At 49.6% G+C, this 15849-nt stretch overlaps 1 protein-coding gene across 2 annotated transcripts in view; it reads right to left on the bottom strand.

The window, feature by feature from the left end:
• AKAP12 (A-kinase anchoring protein 12) overlaps positions 1 to 15849 on the bottom strand; it is a 113611-nt gene that overhangs the window by 23445 nt on the left and 74317 nt on the right. The window contains exon 1 of one of the 2 annotated variants that reach the window (XM_062186927.1): positions 466 to 556. The exons of the other annotated variant lie outside the window; for it this stretch is intronic. Coding sequence (XP_062042911.1) covers positions 466 to 490 — 25 coding nt within the window. The 5' untranslated portion in view covers positions 491 to 556. Of the gene's footprint in view, positions 1 to 465; positions 557 to 15849 lie in introns of those variants that run through there. 2 annotated transcript variants of the gene reach the window in all.

Genomic DNA, 15849 nt, shown 5'->3' with positions numbered 1-15849 from the left:
TTTTTTTTTTTTTTTTAATCACTGCCTACATGGTGTGGCCACCAAACTGACCCAACTGCGGCTGCACGAGTAGCCCCGCTTAAACCAGAGGTCAAATTTACTGCCCCGCAACGCCAAGTGTACCTCTCCGGGAAGTGCACCCGGGATAAGCGAGTTAAAATGCCAAACCTAGAGCGCCTTACTTAGCGCACGACCCTTCCGAGGGACTAAGCCACCACAACCCATTGCCCCGTTCACACCAACCGCGTGTATTTCTGTGCAGGCGGCTGCGGACAGAAACCGAAGCTCAAAAGTCTTCGGGACCTTCAGGGAGACTCCTGCTCGCGCGAAAATCAGACGCTGGGTCGCTGGGGGACTTCGTGCACCAAAGACGCACGGACGCGGGCACCCGGGCGGAGACAGTGGCCAGGAAATGTCCAGCCACGGGCCTCCGCACCGCCACCCAGGGCCCCACCTGCGCCTTACCTGTGATGGTGATGGTCCCCAGCATACTGGACCCGCACGGCCGCGCCTCGTCCACCCGCGGAGCAGCAGGCGCCCGGCCACCCTCGGAGGATCGCGGAGAGCGGGAAGTGCCCCGGCAGCTGCGGCCCCGCGCTAATTATAGGAGGGCCGCCGCCCACCGCCCGCCGCCCGCCGCCCACCGCCCGGGGCTCCGCCCCCGCGGCGCCCAGCACCCGCCCCGGCCGGCCGCGGCGCGCTCGGGTCTCCACGGCCAGACGCTGCCCGGGGCCAGTGTCCCGCTCTGCAGGGACCCGCGCAGGGCTCGCGAGCCAGGGGCGGCCGCCCGGGACCTACACGACGACTCCATGCCTGGCGCCGAGGGGCTGTGTGCATCCCAGCTTTCCAAAGTACTGGAAGGGAGTAGCCGCCCAACAGTAAGTTCCCCTGCAACTGTTACCACTGTGTCCTGTAGGAGGTGCAAAACACGGCTCCCTTTCTAGCACCTGCAGGATTTTGTTCTGTCCCCATCTGCTCCTCGCGTGAGGGCTGGTGCGGCTCTGTATTTCGCTTGCTAAACTCCTGGAAAAGGCGAGACGTGTGCCTTCCAACACTGGATCAAGGCAACCCTCAACAGGCACAAACACTTGAGCATGCGTTTGCTTATTTTTTTAAATGGAAGAAGTTAGCTAAAACCTTTAGATCCCCTTCGCCTGTCCCCCCCCCCCCCCACACACACACACACAAACGTGCATCTCTAATTCACAAGCTCCCGGCGTGGAAGTCAACCACAAGCTACGTTAAACCTCCCCCAGAATTTCTGGCAACTTCGCACCGTCCCTGCATAAACCGCGGGGACCCAGCGCGCCGGCGTGGGCGCTGGCTCGGCTTTAACGCACGCCAGGCTGCGGCCAGGGCAGGTCCATGCGTCCCCGGGGTCGGTCCCTGCTTTTCCTGCTTATCCACTGATCTCTCCACGCCTTGCCCGTCTGACCCCATTAGCCGCCGGCTCTTCCCCTAAGCAAACAGAAAAGTTTCACCGTGGCTCTTGTCTCCAGACGTGAAGATCTTGTCAGTGACTGCTTGGGGACACGGAGTCGGGACGGGGGGCCTCGGCGCGGACCCCGGTGCAAACAGTCGCGACAAGGCGAGGGGGAGGGGAGGTTCCAGGAGCAGCCTGGGCGTAGGGGCGCGGCGGGCAGGGCACGCAGTGGCGCCTTCTGCACACCAGGGGGCGAAACGCACCATATCCAGGTCCAGGGGGAACAAAGCTCTCCGGCAGCTTCCTTGCTGGCTATCAGACCTCGCTACAACAATCAGCGAGGGGGACCTGGCTTCTGTCTTCTGTGCCAGCAAACACGCAGCCTGGCCGGCAGGCACGTGCCAACAGAGAGTGATGGGCCTTGTCCTGAGCTGGCCCCTCAGCAGCTTCCTAGCTTGCATCTTCCCTAGAAGGGCCCCTGACCTTAGCTCACAAGTGCTTCCAAATACTGAGAACAGAACAAGCAACTGCTATTCCACTGAATAAAAAAGACAGCTTCACTTGTTACAAATGCAAGTCCTGAGACAACACTGGAAAAGGTAAGCACGCTGCTGTTCAACCTGAGCGCTTAAACTTTTTTCTTTTTATGACCCTGGTACTGCACGAGCACATCGGATCTGATGTTCTTACAGGGGAAGTGAAAATCTCAAGACAGAGCAATAGATCATGCGGTAAGTTGTTGCCTCCTGAGCAGACAGTTCCCCTTTGATCTCTGCCTCCAAGAGTAATCAAGGACGGGATGCCTGCCGCAGCTGTCTGACAGCCTCTGGGTATCTGGATTTACAAAGAAACGCCATAAATCAGGGTTAAAGCAGGAGTGGGGCTCAGGCACAAGGTCAGTGTGCATCACAGGCAACCTTCTTTCCTTACCAGTTCCAGGCTCTGTTAGTTTTCATTGAATCAGAATTTTAAATTAATTAATTAGAATGAGAGAAAAAAGATAGATCTCATCTACCGGCTCACGGTCTAGTTATACACCCTGGGCCAGGGCTGAAGCAGGGAGCCAGGAACTCAGTCCACGTGACTGGCAAGGACCCAACTACGTGAGGCCCCACCTGTGGTCTTCTAGGGTGTGCGTTAGGAGGAAGCTGGAATCAGACCTGACGCCTGAACCCCCAGGAACTCCAATACAGGATGCAGGCATCCCCAGCAGGGTCTTAACCTCTATGCCAAATGCCTGCTCCAAATCAGAATTCTTAGAGAAAGACATCATCACTCAAAACAAAAACTATGGGGCCGGCTCTGTGGCACAGTGGGCTAAGTCTCTGCCTGTGGCACTGGCAACTCATAAGACCGCGGGTTCAAGTCCTGGCTTCTCCACTTCCAATCCAACTCTCTGCTATGGCCTGGGAAGGCAGAGGAAAATGCCCAAGTGCTTGGGCCCTACACCCACATGGGAGACCAAGAAGAAGCTCCTGGCTTCAGACAGGCCCACCTGGGGCTATTGCAGCCAATTTGGGGAGTGAACCAGCACAGCAGTTGGAAGACCCTTCTTTTTGTCTCCCTCTCTCTCTCCCTTTGTAACACTACCTCTCAAATAAGTAAATAAAATATTTTTTTAAATTATAAGATAAAGTTTCCCATATCATTATAAGTAGATAGATGATGGAACGTGTCTTCTCAACTTTGACTGGGTCATTCAACAAATACCTCCCAAGTCCTTGCACCTTATTTATTATGCTAGTGTCCAGAGGTACAATTGGGAATTGTCCCTGGCCTCAGGGAACTGAGTCTACACTACAGCTCATCTCTGAGCTAAGACTCCTAGCCTCTGAAAGCTTGGGGGACAACCCTACCTGGGGCACAGCAAGGAGAGGGGACAGCAGGGCAAAGGCACAAAGAACATGGCATTCAGAGAGCCAGCGTGCATTCCTTAGAGCAACCAGCTCAGAGTCCACTTGGGGAGACCAAGGGAGGGACGGGAGGGCCAGGGATGACAACCAGCAAGACTAGAAACCTTAGGAAGGTTTCAAATGACATTTCAAGAATTTTCTAACAAGGACTGGCATTGTGGCACAGCAGGTTAAGCCTCCGCTTGCGATGCCAGCATCCTATATTGGAGTACCAGTTCCAGTCCCAGCTGCTCCACTTTCAATCCAGCTTCCTGCTAACGCTCCTGGGAAAGCAGTGAAAGATGGCCCAAGTGCTTGGGCCCCTGCACCCTTGTGGGAGACCTGGACGAAGCTCCTGGCTCCTGGGTTTGGTCTGGCTCAGCCCTGGCTGTTGTAGCCATTTGGGGAGTGAACTAGTAGATGGAAGATTTCTCTTTCTGTCTCACCTCCTCTCTCTAACTCTGCCTTTCAAATAAATAAATATTAAAAAGAAAAGAAAAGAAGTGGTGCAGCCACTTTGGAAAGCAGCCTGGCAGTTCCTCACGAGGCTAAGCAAGGACTCAACATACGGCTCAGCGAGTCTCCCAGCTATTTCCCAACAGGAATGAAAAGCCATCCATACAAAACCTGGACGTGACTGCTCACAGCAGCGTTATTCACAGTAGCCAAAAGGGAAGCAGATCAGCTGTCCATCACAGGGTACAGGGGAAAATATGATCTGGCATATCTATACAATGGAATATCAGCCAACAATAAAGAGGAATAAAGAAAGTGCTGGAACAGGGACGAACAGTGAAAAAAACAAGTCAAAGAAGCAAGCTGCAAAAGACAGCACAGTGCTTGATATGAAATGCCCCCAGCACACATAAAGTAGGTCCATGGTCACCCAGGACTGGGGAGTTGGGGAGGGAAGGAATGATTTCTAACCTACACAAGGTTTCTTTATAAGGTAATGAAAACACTCCAAAGTTAAATGTAGTGATGGTTATACAACTCCATGAACATACTGAAAACTACTGGACTGTGTATTTGAAATGAGTAACTGCATGGTAGGTGAATTATGTCTCATTAAAGCTGGTTGAGGGCTGGTGCTGTGGCGTGGTGGGTTAAGCCACCGTCTACAATGCTGGCATCCCATATGGGCACTGGTTCCAGTCCTGCCTGCTCTGCTTCCAATCCAGCTCCCTGCTACTATGCCTGGGACAGCAGCAGAGGATGGCCCAAGTACTTGGGCCCATGCACCCATGTGGGAGAACCAGAAGAAGCTCCTGGTTCCTGGCTTTGGTCTGGCCCAGCCCCAGCTGTTGTGGCCACTTGGGGAATGAACCAGTACACGGAAAACCTCTCTTTCTCTATCTCTCCCTCTCTCTCTCTGTCACTGTGCCTTTCAAATAAATCACTAAAAACAAACACATAAATAAAGGTGGTTGGTGGAGGGGGCATTTAGCCTAGTAGTTACAATGCTGGTGATGACACCTGCGACCCACATTGGAGTACCTGGGTTCAGTTCCCAGTTCCAGCTCCTGGTTTCGATTTTCTGCTGACACAGACACTGAATGGTAAAAATCGGGTTTCTACCACCCATGTGGGAGGCCTGGATCGAGTTCCTGGCTCCAAGCTCTGGCCTCAGCCCAGTCCTGACCATTGTGGGCATTTGAAGAGTGAATCTGTAGATGGGAGCTCTCTGTCCCTATGTCTCAAATAGACAAATATCATCCCTAGATTACTTATTTTAAAATGCAGCTGGTTTGTTTGTATTTTGTAAACAATGATAGTTCTGAAGGAAACCCACTGGAGATTGGGAGGCAGGGGTTGGTGGCACAGAATTTGACCTGTGAATGAGAAAAGGCAACTGGGCAGGAACAAGAGGGAGAAGACACTCAGGGAATGAAGCAGATGGCGGCAGCAGTGAGGCCCCATTCCCCCAAAGATGCCGGGCAGGCAGCTTGAAGTGGAGATGTCCAGAAGAAACAAGGAAGGCCTGGGACCCCAAGGAAGAGGAATCTGAGAGATGGCCCTAAGCATGGACATAACACAAAGAAAGAGGGGTCGAACACAGAAGCTGGGGAGGCCTGCAGACAGAAGCAGCAATGGCAGCACAAAGCGGGGACAATAGAGCAGAGCCAGAACAATGGATTCCTCAACACCAAACCCAGCCCCCAGGGGCCTCCTCTCCTTTCACTTTCCTTTCCTTCTGGCCACACACTTGGGAGAAAAGATAACCCAAAACCCATTGGGGCCTTGAGACGATGAACTCGCGCACTATGGGGAACCTTCACCACTGCTCTCCCTTTGGAAGGCTCCCAGATAATTTCAAATTCAACTGGAAATTGTCCCAATCCGGCTAACCGTAAGAGGCGATAAGCAGGCCTGCAGCCATCCCTTGGTATCCCGGGGTGGCTCCGGGGCTCTCCAAGGACACTGCCATCTGCAAGCACTCAAGTCCCTCATAAAAAGGGAAGAAGTATTTGCAGAAAACCCACACACATTCTCTCCTCTACCGTAAATCATCTCCACCTTACCGACTGAAGTGTCAGTGCTATGTAAACCGCTGTTTTACTGTATTAGTTTAAAAATTGGACATGTTCTTTTTTAAAAAAACTTAAAAAGAACATTGTGGGTTTCTTAAAGATATATTTATTTGAAAGGCAGAACAATAAAGAATGAGGGAGAGGAAGAAAGGAGAGAGGGGCCCGGAGCTGTGGCAAAGTGGGTAAGGCCACCGCCTGAAGTGCCAGCATCCCATATGGGCGCCGGTTCAAGTCCCAGCTGCTCCACTTCTGATCCAGCTCTCTGCTGTGGCCTGGGAAAGCAGTAGAAGATGGCCCGAGTGCTTGGGCCCCTGCACCCGTGTTGGAAGACCCAGAGGAATCTCCTGGCTCCTGGCTTCGGATCAGCACAGCTCCGGCTGTTGCAACCAATTGGGGAGTGAACCAGTAGATGGAAGACCTTTCTCTCTCTTTCTCTGCCTCTCCTCCTCTCTCTGTGTAACTCTTTCAAATAAATAAATAGATAAATCTTTTTTTTTAAAGGAAGGAAGGGAGGAAGAGAAAAAGAGAGGCCTTCCATCCACTGGTTCATTCCCCCAAATGGCTGCAACAGGCAAGTCTTAGGCAGGCCAATGCCAGGAGCTGGGAACTCCATCTGGGTCTCCCATGTGGGTGCAGGGGCCCAAGCACTGGGCCATCTTCCACTGCCTTCCCAGGTGCATCAGCAGGAAGCTACAGAGTAGCTGGGACTTGAATCAGAGCTCAGATAGGGGAAGCCTTGTGTCCACAACACTGGCCCATGTCTAATAGTTTTGATCCTTGGTGAACTGGATCCAAGGACGTGGAACCCAATGACAGAGGCCAACGCACACTGAATCTAAACAACACTGCCAAGTTAGACACAGGATACACTGGCTCTTGGGCTCAGTGCATCTTCAGGTCTCTGCCCCACACTACAAACACAAATAACAGTTAATTGAATTTTATGCTCCAGTTGATTGGCCAGGCTTGTATAGACAAGGCTATTTCAATCCAGAATCCCCACAACAAATAATTCCATGAAAAGTTCCTTAAAGAGGCTGCTGTGATACAAAAGAAAAGCTAAAGGGAGATTTTAAAACCACTTAAAAATCAAGGGCAACATTAAAAACTGAATCCAAATACAAGCAGGATATAGAATAAACATTGTTCCCTTTGGAGTCTGTTCATATTTACTCCCCATGGTTTGTCTTTATTTTCTTTCTGGGATCTTTTTACCTTAGTTCACATATGTACAGTTACATATATATATATATATATATATATATATGGTTTTTTTTAAAAAAAAGATTTATTTTATTTATTTGAAAGAATTACAGAGACAGGTAGAGACAGGTGTTTCCATGAAACACACCAAGGGAAAGGTCTATAGATCAGGGTATGAGAATGTGTACTTCCTGGGACATACAACACTTAAAGAAACTAAGTGCCCCAATTCTAGGGAAACAGCAGATCTATCTCTTCAGTGGAATATCTGGCAAAAACTTCATGTTTGAAGGTGTTCATTACAAGGAAAATGCCTATGTTGACATACAGACTCACACCCCTCTGTTTCCATCTCAAACCTTATACAGAATATAATCCCAATTTTGCTTTCAATTTAAAACTCATTCCTTCCTCGCTCCCTCTTTTTTTCTCTCCCCATCCTTTCTTTCTTCCTTCCTAGGCAGAGAGAGAGAGACAGAGACAGAGACAGACAGACAGACAGACAGAGCTTCCACCTACTGGATCACTCCCTAAATGACTGAAATGGCTGGGACTTCATCAGGCCAAAGCCAGGAACCCAGAACTCAATCCAGATCTCCCATGTGAGAGGCATGGAGCCACATACGGGAGCCACCACCTGCTGCCTCCCAGGGTGCACATTAGCAGGACGCTGGCCTTGGGAGAGAACTGAAACTTGACCCCAGGCACTCAGTACAGGATGCCAGCATCCCAGCCAGCATCTTATCTGCTTGACCAAATGCTGGCCCCTAACTTTGCTATGTAAAATGCATAGACGAGGCCGGCGCTGTGGCACAGAGGGTTAAAGCCCTAGCCTGCAGTGCCAGCATCCCATATGGGTGCTGGTTCAAGTCCAGGCTGCTCCACTACTGATGCAGCTCCCTGCTAACGTGCCTGGGAAAGCACGGAGGATGGCCCAAGCCCCTGCACCTGCGTGGGAGACCCATAAGAAGCTCCTGGCTTCTTTCAGACCAGCCCAGCTCTGGCTATTGGCAGCCATTTGTGGAGTAAACTAGTGAATGGAAGATCTCTCTCTGTCTCTACCTGTCTCTGTAATTCTTTCAAATAAATAAAATAAATCTTTTTTAAAAAAAAAAACCTTATAAAATGTATATATAACTGTACATATGTGAACTAAGGTAAAAAGATCCCAGAAAGAAAATAAAGACAAACCATGGGGAAATTTCTGTCTCAACATGTTTCCCATTTTACAAATCTGTGTGACAAACCTCGGCTCCTTTGATGACCTCAGCCCACGGCTAGGGTTGTACATGGTGGCCCAGCTCCATGCTCTAAGGGACAATGCCTTTGTTTTTGTCAACAATACAAAATGACCCAAATCAGGATCTGACGCTCTCAAAGCACTACCTCCAATAGCAAAAGCCAAAAGCTGACTGAAGTCACGGTGTCATCCTTTAGAAACAATGAAAGAAGAAAAAAAAAACACTCGCTCTTCCACCAAGTATGGCCAGGTACACAGGAACGGGAATCCAGTTCTTTCCTCAGTACCATGTGGTTCCAATCCTGTACACCTCGTAAGACTCTGCACACTCCTAATAAAGTCAAAAAAGGAGCGCAAAGTCTGAAAAGCAGATCTCTAGACCTGAATCTTCTGTTAGCTATGTGACCAGAGGCAAAGGATTTAGTTAAGCCTCAAAGCATCAACTGAGAATAAAAACAGCACAGCGGGGGCAGGCGTTTGCTGTAGTTAGCACACTCACTAGGACACCTGAATTCCAAGTCCCATTGCCCAAGTTCCAGTCCAGATTCCAGTTTCCTGTTCACACACACTGGGAGGCAGCAGGTGGTGGTTCAAGCACTTAGGTCCCACAAGGGAAACCGGGGATTGAATTCCAGGCTCCTGGCTTCAGCTTAGCCCAGCCCTGGCTGTTCTGGGCACTTGGGGAATGAACCAGTGGGTACAAGATTTCCGTCTGTCTCTCTACCTTTTAAATAAGTAACAATAAAATAAAAATTATGAAAATGCCATTATATTAGTGCTATTCTGAGGCACAAATAAAAGTCAACACTAATACTGTGGAATATGTTCCAGAAGGAGAATGTTCTTTTTTTAATATAAAAAATTATTTATTTATTTGAAAGGCAGAATTATAGAAAGAAAAGGAGAGGCGGAGAGAGAGATCTTCCATCTGCTGGTTCACTCCCTAAATGGCCTCAACAGCCAGGGCTGGGCAAGGCCAAAGCCAGGAGCCAGGAGCTTCATTCTGGTCTCCCAGATGAGTGCAGAGGCCCAAGCACCTGGGCCATCTTCCGCTGCTTTCCCAGGCCATAGCAGAGAGCTGGATTGGAAGTGAAGCAGCTGGGACTCAAACCCACGCCCATATGGAATCCCCAGCGCCATAGGCAGTGGCTTTACCCACTACGCCATAGCACAGGCACCAAATGTTTGTTCTTAGGCTCACCTTAAATCATGCACTCCCCATGAAGATGGTAGTGTCCTCAGTGGGGTGAAAATTGTCTCACAGGACTGAGTGGGGTGGGGCTAAAAATGCCTTGCTCCTTTTGTAAAAAAGCAAGAAGGCCTCTTCACTATCAGCTTTTCAGGAATGTACCCTAATCAGAGATGCATCTTCTTGAGCTGTAGGTAATCACTTGACAGAGCCCTCTAACCTTCCCCGAGGGGAAAGGCAGGATCTCCCACGTGCAAAAATCTCAACTTTTCTGGGGGGAGAGGCAAGCGGAAGCAGAAGCCACAGACTTGGAAGAAACAATGGCGACAGCACACCCAGCACTGACTCTGGCAACAGGGAGATCCTCCCCAGCCATCATGTGAACCCCTTGCTGCCGCATACATGACTTACAACCTTCTAGCAGTCACGTTAAAAAGAAACAGTCGAGGGCGATTTAACTATAATTAACCCCATCTATCTACACATACTCCTTTGTGAAAAAGTTATTAATGAGCTATTTTATATTTTTTTTTTGTCCTAAGTCTTTGAAATCTGGAGTGTATCTTACAGATAAAGCATAACTCCATGCAATCAGCCGCATTTCAGCCGGCGCAGCAGGTGGCCGGGGCAGCACTCTAACAGTGCAGTAACTGAGTGGTCAGCCCCATCTCCAGGCTAACACGCATGAGGACTGCCGCTTCCCACCAACCAGCCCATCCCTGCTATCATCTCCTTGCCTCCTGGATCGAAACATGCAAGGTACCCAACCAAGGCACAGCCTCACTTCCTCAGTGTGCTAGGGTATGGATATGGCCTGAGGTGCCCTCAAGGGTTCCTGTGTTGAACTGTACCCCCCATTGGGAGGTATGACGATGCCGCGAAGCTAATCCACTGTGATGTTTACAGTGAGGCCGGGATCGAATCCTGGTGCCTTATAAGAAGAGGAGATGGGGTTGGGGTTGTGGTACAGCAGGTTCAGCCACCCCTTGTGATGCCAGCATCCCACATTGGAGCACTGGTTTTAGTCCCGGCTGCTGCGATTCCAATCCAGCTCCCTGCTAATGTACCTGGGAAGCAGTGAATGATGGTCCATGTCCTTGGGCCCTGGCCACCCACATGGGCGACCAAGATGGGGTTATTGCCTCTTGGCATTAGACTGGCCAAGCCATGGCTGTTGCAGCCATTTGTGGAGGAGACCAGCAGATGGAAGATCTCTCTTTTGTAGTTCTGCCTTTCAAATCAATCAATCTTATTTTTTATTTTTTTAAGATTTTATTTATTTGAGAAGTAGAATTACAGACAGAGAAAGGGGGAGACAGAGAGAGAGGTCCTCTAGTCACTGGTTCACTCCCCAAATGGTCGCAATGGCCAGAGCTGAGCCAATCAGAAGCCAGGAACCAGGAGCTTCCTCTGGGTCTCCCATGTGGGTACAGGGAGCCAAGCACTTGGGCCATCTTCTACTGCTTTCCCAGGCCATAACAGAGACCTGGATCGGAAGAGGAGCAGCAGAGACATGAACCGGTGCCCATATGGTGGAGGCTTAGCTCACAATGCCACAGCATCGGCCCCTAAATCGATCTTAAAAACAAAAGAGGGAAAGACCAGAGAAGAACCCCATGTCTGCTCCCTGACTTCCAGTCAATGCCCAGCACTGCCTCAGGACCCTGCAAGCAAGAAGACCACCGCCAGATACCGACCCCTGGACCTCCAAAACCAGGAGCTAAAAACCAGATAAGCTTTTCTTTATTAAAGCTACCCAGTCGCAAGGTTCTCACCATCATAACGCAAAGTGGACTAAAAGAACAGTGTCCAGTCCGGAACCAGGCTTCACGCCCCCACTCTTCTCAGAGTTACCCAGCGCCAGCTCAGATCCCGGACAATGGCCCTCCCCACACCCATGGCCCAACACCCATGCAGGAGCCCTCCCCTTCTGCGCCAAGCTAAGTAAAGCTAACTTGGTCTGACCACACATCGAGTTCCTGACGGTCTCTAAGTGGCAAAGAACTAGGTTCCCATCAACAGATTTATTCGATACAGCGTCTGCACTGCCTCTTTATCTGAGTAAAAATAATCTATCATATACACTGACAGTACATTCAGATGATTTTTTCCCCCTTACAAGCTGAACCATCTAGTATAGACTGGCTCAAACATAAAGGGGGAAAAATGAACGTTTGTAGAAGTCCTAGGTTTGAGAATCAGTTTCCTAGGAGATGACTGGGTGTTTATATTCCTAAGATGGTTAACTTAAGGGTCTGGGTTGGGGAGGAGGAAGACAGACACACCCAGGCCACCACCATGAAAAGCAGGGTGGCATCCACGCACCGGCTCTCAGGTCTCCTCACGCCAGCCTCCTGCCATCATCAGGCTTGTACCAGTTAGGCAAATCCACTCCAGAAATGAGAATGGAAGCCTTCCTTCCTGGAGAGCTGGAGCAGCCTGACAGATTCCTTTCCAGCGACACACCAGTCAATCTTTAACTATGAGAAACCAGCCCTAAATCAGACATGGAATGAAAACATCTAATGGGAGAGACCGACAAAACAAACAAAAAAGCAATTTGGAGGCGACAGAGGCTATGCAGAGGGGGAGAAAAAAAACCCTCAGAGACAGAAAAGATATTGTAGGGGCTGCCTGCAAAGCCAGCATCACATGTAATTCTCTAACTCTGCCTTTCAAAAAATCTTTTAAAAAAAAGAAAGAAAGGATATTGTCATCAAGAAAAAACAGGAAACTTTCAAAAAAGGGATATTTAGAACAAAAAAATGAATTTTTGGAAATTAAAAATACAGTAAAAAATTAAATCTAGACTTGAGCACATTTTCTGGAAAATGGAGCCAAATACAAAGAGATGGAAAATTGAAGGGGGGGGGCATTATTTACTTATTTGAAAGGCAGACTTACAGACAGAGAAGGAAAGATGAGAGAGTGTGAGATTGCTCTTCCACAAACTGGTTCACTCCCCAAGTGTCTACAATGACTGGGGCTGGGCCAGGCCAAAACTGGAAGCCCAGAATTCCATCCAAGTCTCCCACGTGGGTGGCGGGGGCCCAAGCACTCGGGTCATCTTCCGCCGCCTTCCCAGGCCATTAGCAGGGAGCTGGCTCAGAACTGCTGCTCATATGGGGTGTCGGCGTCAGGCTGAGTGTGGCTTAACGAGCAGTGCACCACAATGCTGGCCCCGAGCGGGGAATTTTTCATCAGGAACATTCTAGAAGGTCTAAAATCTGAGTAACAGCAAATCCAAAAAGAGAACAAGGAAAAAGAGGGAAATGGAAAAAAAGTCATTTCCCAGGTATTAAGTTCGTGATTTTATAGACTGAATCAAGTCAGAAGAACCCAGCGAGCAGAATGAAAATGGACTCACAGTAGGTTTCCCATTGGAGCAGCTTCAGAACACTGAAGACCAAGGGCTTCCATGAGTTCCACAAGGGACGGAGATCAGAACACCACCAGATCTCAGTGGCAATTCAGCCATCAAGACGGCACTGACAGAATCCTCACGTGTGGAGAGACTGCACCGAAATTAACTCTGCGGGTGCTCGGGGTCAAGACTTAGTGAAGCATGAGGAAAATAAGGTGCTTTGGGAACACGGTCATTCTCTGAGTGCCTTTGTCCCCTCAGGCTGCTATTACAAAGCACCTTGGAGTGGTAACTCATAAACTGACGTTTAAATTTACCTATTTTATTTGAAAGGCTGCGATCTCTCATCCACTGTTTCACTCCCCAAATGCCTGCAAGGCTAGGCCACGCGAAAGGCAGGAGTCAGGAATTCAGTGTAGGTCTCCCACATGCGCGGCAGGGATCCAAACTGCTGGAGACAGCACCTGCTGCCTGCCAGGTCTGCTCATGTAGGAAGCTGGAATGGGAGCCAGGACTCAAACCCTAAACTGACATTTGGTTCTCGCAGGTCTGGAGATCAGGGTGCCAGGATGGCTGGGTTTTGAGGAGGGTCTCCATCTGCACTGCAAATGTTGACTTCCCATTGCGTTGTGACGTGGTAGAAAGGGAGCAAGGGAGTTCTTTCACTTTAAGTATTTGGAAACACACTGAGACAGGCGCTCATCCCACTCCCGAGGACTCCACCCTCTGAGTCCTAGCTGCCTCCTACAGGCTCCAAATACTCCCCTCTTAGGGGCTAGGATCTCAACATGAATCTCAGGGTGTGTGTTGGGGGACATAAACATCTGGTCTGAGACACTGAGACACGGAGAGGCCACGAGCTTGGGGCAAGGTAAGGGGTTCTTGCAGGAGGCTGCGCACAAGCAAAGCTGGTCTGCTACCAGAACATTCTGCCGGAGACCTCGAGTCTTCCATTGTGTTTCCGAGTATTTGAAACCAGCAGTTCTCTCACTCTGCTCTCGGGCTGCTGCGTCGTGGAAGACTGGGTGCTACAGATCGAGTTGAGCAAGGTACCGATAGAGCAACTGGTAATTTCATGTTAGAAATATACGTCCATATAGATTGATATTTTCTTCACTCTGTTTGGCAGTAGCCCATTTAGCAACATCTTTGGAAGCCCTTTATAGGTGATACATACTTCAGGATCAATTACTCATCTCCTTCATCAATCCTTCCAGTACATAACACTCACTTTAATGCAACTTACGTTGTTCTCATGTTTTAAAGCATTTGAGACATAAACTGTTCTTATATTGAAACCGAAACCCAGTTGTGCTTGGCAAGCGTCCATCAAACACATTCCTATTTAAAATACATATAAGCCCTGGCATTCTTCTTTTTATGTGCGACAGCTTATTTTCTCTGGAGCTGTTTTGCCTAGAGAAGAAAAGATGAAAGGAGAGACACGATAAATGTTTTCAAATACTTAGAGGGCTGCCATGTGGAAAGAGGAGGTGAGTTTGTGCTGGGTAGTTCCAGGAGGCAGCGCTGGGACAGAGGAGAGCAGGCAGAGGGAGGTGTATCTCAGCTCCAGTGGACTAACTGGCTTCCTTTTATGGAGAAAACTCCCCCAAATTTTCCACTGTTTGAGCAGAATAGCCTGCTGCAAGGGGCAGGGGCATGCCTCAGATGCCGTCAAAGCTCCCGCCATAAGAATACTCACTGCCGACTCTGACTTCGCTGTTGGGCAGTGTAGAGGCGTAGTCTGGGCTCAGCTGTGTACCCCACCAAATCACTTCCTGAAGCCGTTAACCCCGGCACTGCAAAATGTGAGTGCAGGGGCCGGTGCTGTGGCATAGCAGGTAAAGCTGCCACCTGCAGTGCCAGCATCCCATATGGGCAGTGGTTCAGGACCTGGCTGCTCCATTTCCAATCCAGCTCTCTGCTATGGCCTAGGAAAGCAGTGTAAGATGGCCCAAGTCTTTGGGCCCCTGCACCTGTGTGGGAGACCTGGAAGAAGCTCTTGGCTCCTGGCTTTGGATCAGCCAAGCTCCGGTCACTGCAGCCATTTGGGGGAGTGAACCAGTGGATGGAAGACCTCTCTCTGTCTGCCTCTGCCTCTCTGTACTTCTGCCATTCAAATAAATTTTTTTAAAAGGCAAGTGCATTTGGAGAGAAGGACTTTAAAGAGGTGACTGAGTAAAAACGGAGCCAACAGGGCAGATCCTAATCCAAGTGGACTGGTGTCCTTATATGAAGAGGATCTTTTTTTTTTTTTTTAATTATTTATTCATTTGAAGGGGGAAAGAGAGCGAGAGTGTGTGTTGGTTCACTCCCCAATGGCTGCAGTTGGGCCAGGGTGAAGACAGGAGCCCAGGTACTTGGGCCGTCCTCCGCTGCTTTCCCAGGTGCATTAGCAGGGAGCTGGATCAGAAGTGGAGCAGCCGGGACTGGAACCAGGGCTCCAAAATGAGACACTGTCATTGCAGGCAGCAGCTCGGCTTGCTGGGCCACAATGCCAGCCCCAAGAAGGGGGTAGTCAGACACAAGGAGACGCCGGAGATGCGTACACAGGGGAAACACCACGGGAGGACACACAGAGAAGGTGTTCACAGCCAAGGAGATGGGCCCTGAGAGAAACCCAGCTCGCCAACACTGTGATCTTGAAGTCCCACCCTCCAGAACTGAGAACACACACGGCTCCTGTTTAAACCACCCCGTCTGGTAGCCTTAGCCGGATAACGGCCTTGTGCTTGGCATTGTTCTAAACACCGCGTGTTAAGATATAGTAAAGCAACTGGAGCATTCAATCAAATCTAGCAAACGTCAGTTTTCACCTGAATAACTAAAGGATGCACACTGTTGACACAGGGGCCCAGGGAGGACTACTTGATTTCACTGTCCTGACACTTAACTACAAAACCAATTGGAAAAAATTCAAAGTATGGTCTTTAGGAACAAGTCTTAAAGGATAGGCTAAAAGGGTGTTGAATTCTAAACCCAGAGAAGAAGCTCTCTTCGGGTGTTA

This window comes from Lepus europaeus, chromosome 3 (assembly GCF_033115175.1).
Source record: "Lepus europaeus isolate LE1 chromosome 3, mLepTim1.pri, whole genome shotgun sequence".
In the NCBI taxonomy this organism is placed as follows: domain Eukaryota; kingdom Metazoa; phylum Chordata; class Mammalia; order Lagomorpha; family Leporidae; genus Lepus; species Lepus europaeus.
The sequence above is the reverse complement of the archived record's forward strand: the minus strand, read 5'-3'. Positions and strand labels throughout refer to the sequence as shown.